At 36.8% G+C, this 16,215-nt stretch overlaps 1 protein-coding gene across 4 annotated transcripts in view; it reads left to right on the top strand.

The window, feature by feature from the left end:
- LOC126456788 (trichohyalin) overlaps positions 1-16,215 on the top strand; it is a 378,453-nt gene that overhangs the window by 269,525 nt on the left and 92,713 nt on the right. For 3 of the 4 annotated variants that reach the window (XM_050092572.1, XM_050092571.1, XM_050092570.1), the window contains 6 exons: positions 6,993-7,158; positions 7,249-7,491; positions 11,547-11,741; positions 12,615-12,775; positions 13,770-13,895; positions 14,102-14,272. In XM_050092572.1, the coding sequence (XP_049948529.1) occupies positions 6,993-7,158; positions 7,249-7,491; positions 11,547-11,741; positions 12,615-12,775; positions 13,770-13,895; positions 14,102-14,272 (1,062 nt within the window). The remainder of the gene's footprint in view (positions 1-6,992; positions 7,159-7,248; positions 7,492-11,546; positions 11,742-12,614; positions 12,776-13,769; positions 13,896-14,101; positions 14,273-16,215) is intronic. The other variant, XM_050092573.1, reaches the window with a different exon arrangement.

The following is a 16,215-nucleotide window of genomic DNA, read 5'->3' as shown; positions in this document are numbered from 1 at the left end:
TACTGCACTGCTCACAGTTTAGACGTGGCAGTTGTAAAAAGTCTCCGCCATCTTATGTATATAAGGGATATTATGGCTTTAGCCAAGGACTTAATAAACACCGAAGGGAATCCAAGAAAATGACGGGACTTTTCAGAAGCATACGCTGTGATAGCGCCAACGACCAAGCTGGTCTACTACCCCTGTGGCCAACTCTATCAACTGTGTGAGCTTCTAGTATCTTGAGAATATTGAAAAACTTTGAAGAACTTCTAGAGTTTTTTGAAACATTTTCTGCAGGGGACAAAACAGAGACAGGTTACAAATGTGCAGGCTACCGTTAGTCAATGTTGCAATTCAAGACTTATTTCTTCTTACGTCTTTATTGCCATGCAATGAACCCAGTAGAGGATGTCAATGAAAAAATTCAATGCTCTCATCTAAGTGTTGCTTACCTGGAACAAATATATGAGGGCTTGATTTGTATATTGAATGGAAGGCTTGATAGTTTTGAACACTTTTGGGAATTGTGTTTAAATTAAAAAAGTTCAGAAGTTGATGATACGTCACTTCCTCAGAATTGAAGTACACCAAAGAAGTATGAAAACAATGAAGCCAGCTCACCACACACTTTCAAAACCCCAAAGGGATACTACAAAGCTGTTCACATTGAAGTTTGTGAAATGGTGCAGTCTTGCATTACTGACCGGTTTGCTTCAACTGGACTCAAACAAGTCATTGCAGTTGAACAAGAGTGCTTGCTTTTAGTAAACAGAGGTGAAACAAATTTGGAAAAATCAACTGAGTTTTTCAAAAATGATCTAGACATTGAGAGACTGCACTTACACTTGAATATGTTAGCCAATATCGCTAATAAAAAAACAACTGGTCTTAAAAAATATGCATGATGTAAGAAAGTACTTTACACAAGAGCCTGCACTTGGGGAAATGTTATGTGAAGAAGTGAAGTGCATTAAGCTTCTCCAAGTAGTTCCAATCAGAACAGCAACAGCAGAACAGTCATTTAGTGCCCTTAGATGTCTGAAATCATATCTCCGATCAACAATGGGACAGAAGCAATTGAACAACTTGGCTGTTCTTCATGCCTACCAAGATATTTTGGATGAATTGGATATCCGTCCAGTCATTAACAACTTCATATTCAGTAATCCAGTCAGACGGTCAAAATTTGCACCTTTCTAAAGACACTCTAGCCGTAATAATGGCATTTAGAGCAATATTAAAAATCTTTATAAAAGAGAGAATTAAATATACACATAATGTTAAATTTTCGGTTTCAAAATATTAGTACTAGTTTAGTACTGTATTAGTTATTTTCAAATACTTAAATATTTTTAGGGTGTACTTTTTGACTGAAAGTATTAGGCATACTGTATTAACTTCATTAACTGTGTTAAACCATTAACTTTGAGATATTGTTTTTATTTAATTAACCCTCAGCTTATTCAAAGTAAGCTTAAATTAGCTATTTCACTTATTAATCAAAGTGCTATTACTGCGTGACAGCAATATCTTATGTTTTACTCTTTTAATGATAGTTTAGGATTTATTTAAATATAATTTCAGTCTTTTCAGAGCCATATATTCACTACTCTGTAATAGTCTATAAGCATGATTATTACTGTAAATTAAATTAGCTTTTTATGAAAATACCATGTGTGTTTATGTTTTGCTTCTTTTTCCAAAGCCAAAAAATGTGTCAGGCTTGTTGAGTTTCCCAGAGTGTCAAGAGTCCAGTTTTTGGGGTTCTAATGTTGACCGTATGACTCTAAAAGGCTTAAAAATTTTTCAAAACTCACTATTTTTCATCTAAAATTTAGAAAATTTCCCCGGGCAAGACCCCTAGCAGGCCCCCCCCCCCCCCCTCCAATATTTTGTATAAGTCAGTGCCCCTGCAGACGAGAGACGAGTATACGGTAATATCAACAGCAGCAGAAAATGGTGTAATGGGGGAGGGAATTTTTTATGAATAGTTACAAAGTACACAACTGTGACGAAACCATGGATAACAGAAGAAATACTTCAGTTGATCAATGAAAGGAGGAAGTGCAAAAATGTTCCGGAAATTCAGGAATACAGAAATACGAGTTACTTGGGAAAGAAATAAATCAGATGTGCTGGGGCGCTAAGGCAAAATGGCTGCATGAAAAATTGTTGGAAGTACTGACTCAGCAGATAAAAAAGTCAAAATAGCCTTCAGTGAAATTAAAAACAAGGATGGTAACATTAAGAGTGCAATGTTAAATGCAGAGAAGAGAGTAGATAGGTGGAAAGAATACATTGAAGGCCTCTATGAGGGGGAAGAATCGTCTCACAATATGATACAAAAAGAAACAGCATTCGATATAGAAGAGATAGGGGATGCAGTATTAGAACTAGAAATTAAAAGGGCTTTGGAAGACAGGATCAAATAAGGCAGAAGACATAGATGACATTGCATCAGAATTTCTGAAGTCATTGGGGGAATTGGCAACAAAACAACTGTTCAGTTTGGTATGTAAAATGTCTGAGACTGGCGACATACAATCAGATTTTCAGGAAAACATTGTCCACACAATTCCGAAGACTGCAAGAGCTGACAAGTGCAAGAAATATTGCACAGTCATCCTAACAGCTCATGCATCCAAGTTGTCAACAAGACTAATACACAGAGGAATGGAGAAGAAAGTTGAGGAGGCATTAGATGGCAATCAATTTGGCTGTACGAAAGGTAAAGGCACCTGAGAGGCAGTTCTGATGTTGTGATTCATAATGGAGGCAAGACAAAATAAAATTCAGGACATGTTCATATGATTTGTCAACCTGGAAAAAGCATTCAACAATATCAAATGGTGCAAGGTGTTTGAAATTTTGAGAAAAATAGGAATAAGTTATAGGGAGGGATGGGTAACATGTAGAAGAGCCAGAGGGAACAATAAGAGTGGAAGACCAAGAGCAAAGTGCTCAGGGTAAAATAGTGTAAGACAAGGATGTAGTCTTTCACCCCCTACTCTTCAGTCTATGCACTGAAGAAGCAATGAGAAAATAAAATTAAGTTTGGAGAGTGGAATTAAAATTCAAGGTAAAAGGACATCAATGACAAGATTTGTTGATAATAAGATTCAATGATGTCATTGCTGTCCTGAGTGAAAGTGAAGAAGACTTATGGGATCTGCTGAAAGGAATCAACAGTCTAATGAGTACAGAATATGGACTGAAAGTAAATCAAAGAAAGATGAAAGTAATAAGAAATAGCAGGAATGAGAACAGCAAGAAACTCGACATTAGGATTAATGGTCATGAATTAGGGAAAGTTAAGGAATTCTGCCACCTAGGCAGCAAAATAACCGGTGATAGATGGAGCAAGGAGGATATCAAAAGCAGACTATTTTTGTTTTCTTTTGTTTTGTTTTTTGTTTCTTAGAGTCATCAGTTTTGTGACTGGTTTGATGCCACCCCATGAATTCCTCTCCTGTGCCAACCTCTTCATCTCAGAGTAGCACTTGCAACCTATTTCCTCAATTATTTGCTGGATGTATTCCAATCTCTGTCTTCCTCTACAATTTTTGCCCTCCATAGCTCCCTCTAGTACCGTGGAAGTCATTCCCTTCTTTCTGTCAGTGTTTTCTACATATTCCTTTCCTTTATAGTTCTGAATAGAAGCTCCTCATTCCTTATCTTACCATTCCATCTAATTTTCAGCATTCACCTGTAACACCACGTCTCAAATGCTTCTGTTCTCTTCTGTTCTGGTTTTTCCCACAGTCCATGTTTCACTACCATACAATGCTGTGCTCCAAACATCCATTCTCAGAAATTTCTTCCTCAAATTAAGGCCTGCGTTTGATACTAGTGGACTTCTCTTTGCCAAGAGTGCCCGTTTTGCCAATGCTAGTGTGCTTTTGATGTTCTCCTTGTTCTGTTCGCCACTGGTTGTTTTGCTGCTTAGGTAATAGTAAACTTCATCTACTTCGTGACCATCAGTCCTAATTTTAAGTTTCTCATTGTTCGCATTTCTGTGACTTTTCAATACTTTCATCTTTCTTCAATTTACTCTCAATCCATGTTCTGTACTACAGACTCTTCATTTCATTCAGCAGATCATGTAATTCTTCTTCACTTCTACTCAGGATGGCAATATCATCAGTGAATCATATCACTGATATCCCTTCAGCTTGAATTTTAATACCACTCTTGAACCTTTCTTTTATTTTATTTCCACCATTGCTTCTTCGATGTACGGATTGAACAGTAGGAGTGAAAGACTACATCACTGTCTTACATCCTTTTTAGTCAGAGCACTTCATTCTTGGTTGTCGACTCTCATTAATCCCTCGTGGCTATTGTACATATTGTGTATTACCCATCTCACCCTATAGCTTGCCTCTGTTTATCTCAGAATTTTGAACGTCTTGCACCATTTTACATTGCCGAAAACTTTTTTCAGATCTACAAATCCTATGAATGTGTCTTGATTTTTCTTTAGTTATGCTTCCATTATCAACCGCAATGTCAGAATTGCCTCTCTGGTACTTTTACCTTTCCTGAAGCCAAACTGATTGTTATCTAATACATGCTCAGTTTTCTTTTCCTTTTTTTTGTGTATTATTCTGGTCAGCAACTTGGATGAATGAACTGTTAAGCTGACTGTGCAATAATTCTCCCACATGTCAGCTCTTGCAGTCTCCAGAATTGTGCGGATGATATTTTTCTGAAAAGTCAGATGGTATGTCACCAGACACATGCATTCTACATACCAATGTGAATAGTTGTTTTGTTGCCACTTTCCCCAATGATGAAATTATGATGGAATGTTATCTGTCTCTTCTGCCTTATTTGATCTTATGTCCTCCAAAGCTTTCTTAAATTCTGATTCTAATACTGGATCCCCTATCTCTCCTAAATCAACTCCTGTTTCTTCTTCTATCACATCAGACATATCTTCCCCCTCATAGAGTCCTTCAATGAACTCTTTCTATCTATCCGCTCTTTCCTCTGCATTTAACAGTGGAATTCCCATTGCACTCTTAATGTTACCATCCTTGCTTTTAATTTCACCAAGGGTTGTTTTAGTTTTCTATATGCTGAGTCAGTCCTTCCGACAATCATTTCTTTTTCGATGTCTTCATATTTTTCATGTGGCCATTTTGTCTTAGCTTCCCTGCACTGCCTGTTAATTTCATTCCTCAGGAACTTGTATTGATGTATTCCTGAATTTCCATGAACTTTTTTTGTACTTTCTTTTTGCATCTCTCAATTGAAGTATTTCTTCTGTTACCCATTGTTTTTTTTATCCTCCCCCCCCCCCCCCCTACCTTCTGTGTGACTACTTTTTTTTCCAATTTCTGTAGTTGCCCTTTTTAGAGATGTCCATTCCTGTTCAACTGTGCTGCCTACTGAGCTGTTTTTTGTTGCTGTAGCTATAGCCTTAGAGAACTTAAAGTTTATCTTGTCATTATTTAGTACTTAGTATCTCAATGCCAACGGCCTTGCAGCAGTGGTAACACCAGTTCTCGTCAGATCACCAAAGTGAAGCACTGTCGGGCTGGGCTAGCACTTGGATGGGTGACCAACTGGTCTGCCGAGCTCTGTTGGCAAGCGGGTGCACTCAGCCATTGTGAGACAATTTGGCTGGGAGAGTGGTGTGCTGCCACGTGCCCCTCCACATCTGCATCCAGTGACATCTGTAGACTGAGGATGACATGGCGGCCAATCGGTACCGTTGGGCCTTCATGGCCTGTTCGGGCAGAGTTTAGTTTTTTAGTTTTAAAATCTCACTTCTTTGCATATTGACTCTTTCTGACTAGTCTCTTAAACTTCAGCCTACTCTTCATCACTACTACATTATGATCTGAGTCTATATTTGCTGTTGGGTATGCCTTACAATCCAGTATCTCATTTTGGAATCTCTGCCTCACCATGATGTCCTCTAACTGAAATCCTCTCAATATCACCTGGCCTTCTCCAAGTATACCTCCTCATCTTGTGATTCTTGAACAGAGTGTTCACTATTACTAGCTGAAATTTACCACAGAACACAATTACTCTTTCTCCTCACTTATTCCTTGTCCCAAACCCATATTCTCGTGTAACCTTTCCTTCTACTCCTTCCCCTACAACTGCATTCGAGTCCCCCTTGACTATATGATTTTCATCTCATTTTATGTACTGTATTACCCTTTCAATACCCTGTTGTACTTTCTCTATCTCAGTCTAGCACTGGCAAAAAGGGCATTTCTGTCCAAGAGAAGTCTACTCGTGTCGAACATAGACCTTAATTTGAGAAAGAAATTTCTGAGAATTTATATTTGGAGCACAGCATTGTATGGTAGTGCAACATGGACTATGAGAAAACCAGAACAGAAGAGATTCAAGGAATTTAGGATATGGTACTACAGAAAAATGTTGAAAATTTGGTGGACTGACGGGGTAAGGAATGAAGAGGTCCTCCACAGAATCAGGAATTGTCTGAAATTTTCTTCATGAGCTTTGGATGATGTATTTCATCTTTTAATCTTGGTCCTAATATTTTTCTCATAACTCTGTGTTCTTCAGTTTCTAATTACTCTTTTAATGTTTTTATATCTCTGGTGTAAGTAGTGATTGTAGTTTTGGCACAGTAGTATAATGTCAGAGTGTAAGTTCTAGGAAAGGCATCTTTTAAAATAATTTCAGGAGAGGCACCTTTTATGATATTTGTTATGCTTTATTTATTTTTTATGGAAAAGCTATTTCTATTTTTAGAAGTTTAGGTTCTGTAGCATTCTTTTTGTTTCCATTTTCACTGATCCATGCGTGTTTACATTCATTAACACAAAATTCTATATTTACCTGCAATAAGATTTTCCATGTCTTTACTGCTAAACTTCACATGGCAAAAATGGCATATGGCATATCTTTCCTTTTCTTCTAAAAATAAAGACAATTAATGACCCACTTGAAAATTTCAGTTTCAAACCCAGTAACTAAAAGAAAAGATAGTTGTGTGCTTATGGATGTCTAATTATTTGCAGACTGAAAGTGAAAATGAAAAATTAAACCAGGAACTAAAACGGTTGAAAGATGAAGCTTTACAAGATGTGCTGAGGTACTACAAGCAACGTTCTCCAAAGAAACCCACTGATCTGACAACTAAAGTACAGATGAAGAAAATGGTTGAGGATCTAGAGAATGAAATTGGTAACTCTTTTTTGTTATTAAATTGTTTTAGTGTGTAGTTCATATGTTCCAAAATGACTGTTATGAGTAAACTGTACTACTGTTGTGCAGGAGACATCTTGGTAATTTTGAACAAATCAGAAACAGAAAATCTGAGACTGAAAGGCGGGATGAAGGCATCTGCTGTTGTTGAAGATGATAAACTGCTGAAAGAAGCTAAAGATAAACTGGAGAAAGATCTGGAAAAGGCGACTGGCAGAGTAGAGCAACTTGAGAGGGAACTTAGAGAAGAGAAAGATAAAGCTGAGAAAGACAGAAAGAAAGCAGTGAAGGACAAGAAAGTACTTGAGGAAGGTTTGTAATTAATCATATGTACGGATTTTACGTTGATGTGTATATTCATTTCCTGCTTGTTATTTACTTGGTGGATGCCATTTAGTTTCCAGAAATTCTATATATGAGTTATGTATAATTTGTGGAAGGGGTCTTTTGAAATGGATTACTTATGTGTGCATTCTTCTTATTGGCAGGAAAACAACTGCAAACAAATCCATCAGTAGCTTTCTCCTACTTTCCAAGCTTCAGAGGCTATGGCCAAGCCATTTCTTTGATATACCCTTTCTACCTGAAGTACTAGTCCAGTAAGCTATGCAGAAGAGCTTCTGGTGTATTTGGAAAGTAAGATAGAAGTACTGTCATAATGGAATCTTTGAGGATAGGTCATTAGTCCTGCCTGGATAGCCTGTTAAAAGCAAGGATCCAGGTTTGAGTCCCAGTCAGTTCTAATCTGTCATAAAAGATTCAAAACAGGCTATTCAAGAACTGAAAAAGCCAAACACATCAACAAGCAGTACAAGGCTCTATCTGCAGCTTTAATCCAAGCTGAAGCTAAGATTTTGTTTGCAGATCCCACTAAAGCACAGAACATTCCTGCATTTTTCTCAGCCAGTTCACATCATATTGATCATTGTAAGCATGAAGTTGTCTTCATGACATGGAAGCAGTTGAGGCAGATGGACCCTGATCAAAAGAATTTGTAACAAATTATTACAATCATTACACACCAAAGCATATTTTAATTTGGAAAAAGAGGTCTATTTTGGAAACAAATGCCTGGTTGTAACATTCATTTCTATTAATGAAGTATCTGCTCATAGTTTTAGGGCCACTACGTTTTGATGCACACTTTTTCAGAAGAGGCACATAAAGTACTTGTAAATAAGAAGCTGTAATGATCTGTCATTCACAAAATCTAGATCTACATACAAACTCTGAAAGACACCATACAATGCATGATGGAGGGTACATTGTACACTATTAGGCGTGCCCTTTCCTGTTACACTTGAAGTGGAACAATGGATAAATGATTGTCTAATGTATCCATATCAGCTCTAATTTATCCTGTCTTGTCTTTGTGGTCCTTTACATGAGATGTACACTGTTGGCAGTACGATCTTTCTGCAGTCAGTCACAAATGCCAGTTCTGTTAACTTTTCTCAATAGTGTTTCACGAAAAGAACATCATTATCTTCAGTCCAGAGACTCCCACTTGATTTCACAAAGCATCTCTGTAATACTTGCATGTTGATCAGATGTACCAGTAACAAATCTAGCAGCATGCCTCTGAATTGCTTTAGCATCTTCCTTTAATGTGGCCTAGTGGGGTCCCCAAACTGTTGAGCAGTAATCAAGATGAACCACACTGTTGTAGAATTTCCCAATAAAGTGAAGTCGACTATTTGCCCTGCCTACAACTGACCTTATGCCCTCATTCCATTTCATATCGCTTTGCAATGTTACACCTAGGTATTTAATTGGCATGACTGTTTCAAGCAGCACACCACTAATACTGAATTTGAATATTACAGGATTGTTTTTCCCTCTTGTCTGCACTAGCTTACACTTAACTATATTTAGAGCAAGTTGTCATAATACAACCACATAGAATTTCTGTCTTAAGTCATCATGTATGTTATTGTCACACAATGATGATGCTTTCCTCTACTCTACAGCTTCATCAGCAAATGGTCACAGATTGCTGCTCACCCTTTCCATCAGATTGTTTATCTATGTAGAGAACAAGAGTGGTCCTATCACGCTTCTCTGGGCCCGTCCTGATGATGCCCTTCTCCCTGATTAATACTCGCTATCCAGGACAACATACTGGGTTCTCTTACTTAAAGAGTCTTCGAGCCACTCACATATATGCTCAGACTTATGTTATCAGTCAAACACATTCTGGGAATCTAGGAATATGAAATCTGTCAGTTGCCCTCCATCGATTGTCATTGGAAGAATTTGGTTAGAGTAGGTTGACTGTTCATAAGTTGACTGTTCACTAGAACTGAAATAATAAAAAGAATGATGAAAAATTTACAATTATTATTTTGTTCAGTAACAATGAGTTTAACGCATATTGTGAGAAGGGAAAAAGCCTTTCAAAATCCTCATCATTCATTTCCCTGATAATATTTCCAGCGTCCAACTGAATCAAATAAAAATATTGATGACAATATTATGAGAAAGATAGACTACTATTCACCATATACAGGAGATTTTGATTTGCAGACAGGAACAACAAAGAGACAGCTAAATATGTGAGCTTTCAGCCGAAAGGCCTTCTTTGTGCATGGAAAACACACACACATTGATGTAAGAACAACTCACACACATGTCCATTGTCACTGGCCACTGAGGCTGGACTGTGAGCAACTGCACCTGATGGAGAAACATTTGGGAGGTGCGGGTAAGGAGAAGACTGGATTGGGAGGTGAGGGGTAACACGATAGGGTGGGGAGCAGATGATGGGGTAGGGTAGGGTAGGGTGTAGTGCTGCTTTTGGGAACTGGATTACTCCCTCCAGAAGCACTAAACCCTTTGTTGCCCTTGCCTGCTTATCCCTCCCCTTCCCAACCCAGCCTCCTCCTTACCCTCACCTCCCAGATTGTTTCTCCCATCAAGTGTAGTTGGTGACAGACTGGCATCGGTGGTCAGAGATAGAGGCCATGTGTGTGAGTTGTGCTTGGGTGAATGTGTGTGTGTTTTCTGTGTTAGAAGAAGGCCTTTTGGCAGAAAACTCACATTTTAGTAGTCTTTTTGTTGTGCCTATCTGCAACTCAACATCTCCTCAATATTGTGAAGAGCGATCTATGCTTTTCACAATATTGTTGTTATTCCAACCTGGATTTTCCATTGTTTAAAAATATTAATGATATGTTTAACAGAACTTTGATACTGTAGTCCATTGACCAAAGTGTACTGTCACAGCTGAAGGCCATTTTTTCCCAAAACTCTTTGAAGCTCACCATCAATACATTCTTCTGACAGCTTAAAATTGAGATGAAGAGTGATTCAAGTACAGAAACATGAAATAATATCATTCCAGATATATTGAGAAAACTGTTGCCTGAAGTTCCAAAGTATGTACTGCTTGTGCAGTAGAAGAACGAATTGGCATGAAACAAAAAATTCATTGTACCTGTGTTGAAGAGAATGTGTACGAGGTTCTGAGCTTTCATTCCAAAGAAGCTAGTGATATTAATCATTGGGATATCACAGAGGGTAATAAGAAGGAAGAAACTGAAGATGAGAAAGTTCAACCTGTAAGAAAACTGATGAGGAAAGTAGTTAAGGCCTTCCAAATGGCAGCCACTGTCATGATATTTTCTCAAGACGTCAATCCTGAGATGATAATGAGAAGAGAGAAGTAGAAAATGTTCTAAATTGCAAAGATTTGCATGAGCAGACTTGTGTTTCAGTTCTCTGGATTGTATACAAAAGAGGATTGAGCGTGCTTGTCTCAATTAGATGTTTACTGTATGAGCATATTCGTCCTCCAAATAAATATAAGTTGAATGTGATTACTGTTCATTCTCAAGGTCAAAAACATTAGAGATATTCTAAGGGTTTCAACATTAGGGTTAATGCCATTTGTGATGGATAAACAGGCTCCATTTTCTTTACTGCCATGGGTGTACCTTGAATGAAGAGCATATTGTATTGAACACATTGTAGTGAATATACTCTATGGCTTCAGCCTTATTATGTAGTTTATGTAGTAACCAGTCAGCAAATATCCAAGTTGTTCATTGTTCTAGGTGTACCTTATCCAGGTACACACTTTTGATCCTCAGGTAACATAAGTATTGTTTTTTTACTTCCTGGTCCGCACTGAGATGAGAGGTATAGAAAAACAGTGAAAAAACATATTGCATTTGTTATTGCTTTCATAAAACTTTGAAATACAGACTTACTATTGCTTGGGAAATGAACAATACTTTGTTGTTGCTTTCCTCATATTGTTCAAAATGACAGCTTTTGTTTACAATAATTGTTGTGTTACATCTCTAAATAAGCAAAAAAAAAAAAAAAAAAAAAAAATACTGAATCCATATCCATTTATATTTTAGGTAAGAAGAAATCTGATGAGGAGAAGCAAAAACTGGAAGCAGAAAAAAAATTGTGGGAATCAGATAAGAAAAAGCATGAGGAAACTGTTAGAAAACTGGAAGATGAAAAGAGGAGAGCTACCGAAGAAGCAGAGAAACTGTTCAAGGAGAAACAGATTCTTGAAGATCAAGTGATTACATTAAATGCTGAAAAGGGTAAGACACTTCTGAATTTATTACATGAAGAATATTTAGGTTACTCGTTTAGGGCAAAATATGGCATTAAACTTAAAAGAAAGAATATGATTTGAACCTGAGTGGGAAATACTGACTGATGACACATGAAAGAATAACATACAAAAGAATATATTTGCTGGGAAAAAAAAGGAAATGTTGTGTCCTAGTCATAACGAGACAGCTGTTCTCTATTTACAGCTAGGACTTTGTAAGATATGAAAAGAGTAATGGAACTGGATAAAGTAAGGGTAAACAGATAAATAGGTAGGATTAGGGCAGAAAAAAGAACTGGATAACTAAGACATGCAATAAAAGAAGAATTGAGAAAACAAGTGTGGTAGAAGATGTGAAATGGAGTAAGTTACTATAGCAGAATAGTTTTAGGAAAGTGCATTTAAGTACATTCATCTCAAATATCAAGTACATGTAGAGGATAACAAATACCCACACATAATTGGAAGTGTTGGAACTTGCCTACACATAACATTCTAAGTGAAACAGGTAATTGTACATCCGATACAGTTGGAGGAAGTATTTCATAAAAGACTATTTCAGATAGAAACTCATACTCTCTTTGTCTGTGTATCTGCCATGCTTGGGTTGATAGCTTTATTTTGGCATTGCCACAGCACTTTTGCTTTTTAATAGTGGTGGTACTGCAAATGTGAAAGACAGCTCATACTACACAATATTTTGGCTGCTAATGGGATAACCTTTTGCTGAAATATAATGTGAAAAATTCATATGTTATGCACTCAACTACAAACAGTGGTCTGCTGTGAAACAGTTTTTCCTTTATATGAATTCATTCAAGCTTCACTGACTTTCTTACACATATATTTGATTTTTCAGCTGCAGCTACTGTGAAACAAGATGAAATTACATTATTTGTGAAAAGAATAGAAGCACTGAAAACAGAGTTGGAAGAAGAGAAAAAACAAGGTGTTGAGCAGAGGAAGAAGCTTGAATCCCTTCAGAAGATGGAACAGGAGAAAAATAGATTGCAAAAGGAGGTATAATATTTCCTATTACAAATTATTTTGTATCTTCAGAACAAATCTTTCATCTCATGATAAATGTGCACAATACAACACAGGATTGTTTACCTTATCCACTCATCTTTGTTTGAGATTTTTATGAAATTCCGAAAGCATTTCATGTAGATGTCAGCATGGAGTATACTATTAGGTCACGATCAACACTTCCCCCTTTCCTTGGAAAGAATTGGCACATGAGGAAAACTCTTATACAGTGTGTCTGTTGTTGTTACTGTTGTTTTCATTATTATTGTCATTATATCACTTTCATTTCTTTTGTTTTATTTTCTCTCAATAAGTTGCATGTGTCTTGTTCTGTGACATTGCTTTCAGTGGTCTTGAAGTATTGTTTTTAGAAGGAAGATGCCAAATAATTTGAGTTGTATGGGCAACAACCAACCATTTCTGAGATATTATGTTGTATCCTTTTTTGTTTCATTCGAACTTCATCAGTATAGAAATTTAATTCAAAATACTCAAATTTATTCTTAACAGAAACTTAATCCTTATATGAGCACCAAAAAATTTCAGAAATAACAGCACTTATTGCTGTTACAATGTTCTGTCCAGAGACTTGCAGCTTTCAAAGACATGTGACAAGTCTGTGAAACTTATCACCAACAATCGTTTTTTACACTTCCCGGTCCTTGATTACGAAAATCATTCTTACACAGTTACAGAAGTGATCTCTTTCTGTGTACAGAATCAGGCAGCAAACTGTTGTGTATTTTTTATGTGATAATGCTATAGGTATTCTTTGAAGGTGAATGGATAAAGCATTGTTTCAGATCTAAAAATTTTCAGCTACACACTTTCACCTTCCTGAAGAAAAAATTCTTGTTGCCACTCAGAGTTGTCTGATGAATATATCCCTACCTTTATTTGTGAAAAATTGAACTTCAAAAAATAAAAATAAAATTACTTTGTTTTCTTGGTTACCATCGCTACACTAAAAATAATTTTTGTTTAGGTCACAGAAAATAGTACAAAAATGGCAGAACTGGAAAAGAAAGCAAAGGAAACTGAAGAAAAGTTGAAGAGGACAGAAAGAATTCTTTCAACAAATAAAAACAAAGTTTCTAAACTGGAGAAGGAGGTTTGATTTAATGTTTGTTGTTCTTGTTTGTCTTTTGTGTAAATTAGTTATGTTTGTGTTACCTTCAACTTTTTGTGTTTAGTTTATGTTGATTTTGATATTTATCAGTCTCTTTATCTTTCTTTATTTTCTCCAACCCTTACACTCAACTCTTCTGTAAATTTGTCCTTTCACATTTAACCTTTCTTTCTAACTAACATGGACAGCTAGAGGAAGAGAAGGAACGTGCAAGAGCAGCTGAGGTGACTCAGCAAGGTGTGGCAGCCAGTTGGCTAGCTGAAAGAGATGGACTTAAGCAGCAGATTGCAACACTTCAGTCGCAGATAGATTCCTTGGAAGCAACACTTGGTGGGAAGACAGTGCTTATTGAACAGCTGGTAAGATACCAACTGTGAATGAGTGTCTGTTGTTAAACACAGGAAAACACCATTAAAAAATTTAAGTAAAAGGTGGCAATTCTTTTTATATGTTCATTAACATAATTTGAAACAGTATTAGAGAGTGACTACTGCAATTCATAATTTGTCTGAGAAGAAACATCTTTGCCAACCACCTGATTAATCACTCAGTTTCTTGCAGCAAACTCCTAAGTTTAGTGCACCATATCAAAAACTGGTGAAGTCATATGGTGTTGAAAAAAGTTAAGTGATAAAAATGTGTTAAAATGGATAAGAAAAGTTGGAAATTTGCATTTACTTGCATTGGGTTTCAAACATCAGATGAATAGCTTGCATAACACTAATAGTAAAATCAAAATAAATTTACCATTTTGAGAGCAATATCCTCACAAGAAAAATCAAGACATAACTCGTTACACACTTTAAGCATAACAACTCAGTACAAGTCAAGTTTTCAGCAGCTATTATGCATTTTGCACCAAAAGTACTTAATAAAATCCTTGAGCTTTCTACAGAAGTAATCACTATTATCTTCAGATGTTATAAATACTGGCTGCCAAGAGTGGCCAGGTACTATCCTTATTAAAGATATGGTGTTGGTACCTCCTTTGAAACTGACCTAGAATTGTCAACATGCTTCATTAGTTTTGCTCAACGTCCAGAGCCTGGCCCCATGAGCTTCTAAGTCTGCACCCTGATCTGTATTGAAATGATTGCACCATAAACAAATCTCAGTTGCTTCTTTTACAAACAAATTGCAATGGGTTATCCTGTTAGCCATTAGTCCAGTCTTTTCAAAAAGTTTCTTTTGGGTATTCTCAGGGCAATTTTATGCTGCAGCTGACTTATTTAGATGTTTTTGTTGCCTGCAGCATGTATGTGCTGCAGAGTATTCAGTTTCACTGAAAATAGTTTGGTCCATTTATATACTGCTGCACATTGCTTGACTCACTTTCCTAGGCTTGCTTGATTTCACCAGCTCAATAAAGTTCTAAAGTCCTGCTGCTTCACATATATATGGTGGACACCTTTCCACTTCCAGCTGTCACTCGTTTTTAACTTTGAAGGCTGTGGAACTGACAGTTGCAAAAGATCAGAAATCTTATTTGTGCTGATGTGGCTTGAAAACTGTGAACATTTTGTTCATTGTATGTTTCTTATGGTAAGAAGTAATCTCGTGTATGTTGGAATGAGTATAATGAAGTAAGGTCACTGTTTTACACCCTGTATGTAGTGCAGTAGAAGCAATCTGTGATTTTTATACTTCCTGAATGTGAAAAGTCCCAGAAAAGGCTGAAGAGGATTGGATCCCTGCATCTCATTGGGACAGTGTATCATTCATGTTAATGAACATGGCAGGTGGCATATGGCAAGTACATAATTGCTAATGAACTTGAGTTTATGAAGACATTATTCCAACCTCCACTTCATCATATCTCTCACAAATATCATTCAAAAGAGAATGGAAGAAAAAATTCTGTAGCGCTCAAAATGTAGTGAGATTATATATAGACATTATTGTTGAAATATGAGCAACTTTGAATAATGAGGATGAAATCATCTTTAAAAACCTTCACGTACCATTTGGTAGTCATCACGACATCAAGAAATATCGCACCGATTATTCCATGACATTGCACACCACACAGTCACCCGTGAGGGTGAAGAGACTTCTTGATCATGAAATGTGGACTCTCAGTCGCCCAAATGCGCCAGTTCTACTTATTGACAAACCCATCCAAATGAAAGCGGGCTTTGTTGCTAAACCAAACCATACAGTGCATACTAATTCCCATCATGCCCAACGGCCATGCAGTTTGAATCTCTTAATGCAAACTGTTCAGAAGGTATAATTATTTTATTTCATATAATTCAATTATTGTTACCCTGTACATTGAATCCACTTGTCATCTCCATGGCCT

Source organism: Schistocerca serialis, chromosome 2 (genome assembly GCF_023864345.2).
Source record: "Schistocerca serialis cubense isolate TAMUIC-IGC-003099 chromosome 2, iqSchSeri2.2, whole genome shotgun sequence".
NCBI classification, from domain to species: domain Eukaryota; kingdom Metazoa; phylum Arthropoda; class Insecta; order Orthoptera; family Acrididae; genus Schistocerca; species Schistocerca serialis.
Note: the sequence above shows the minus strand (reverse complement) of the source record. Positions and strands in the feature narration are given on the sequence as shown.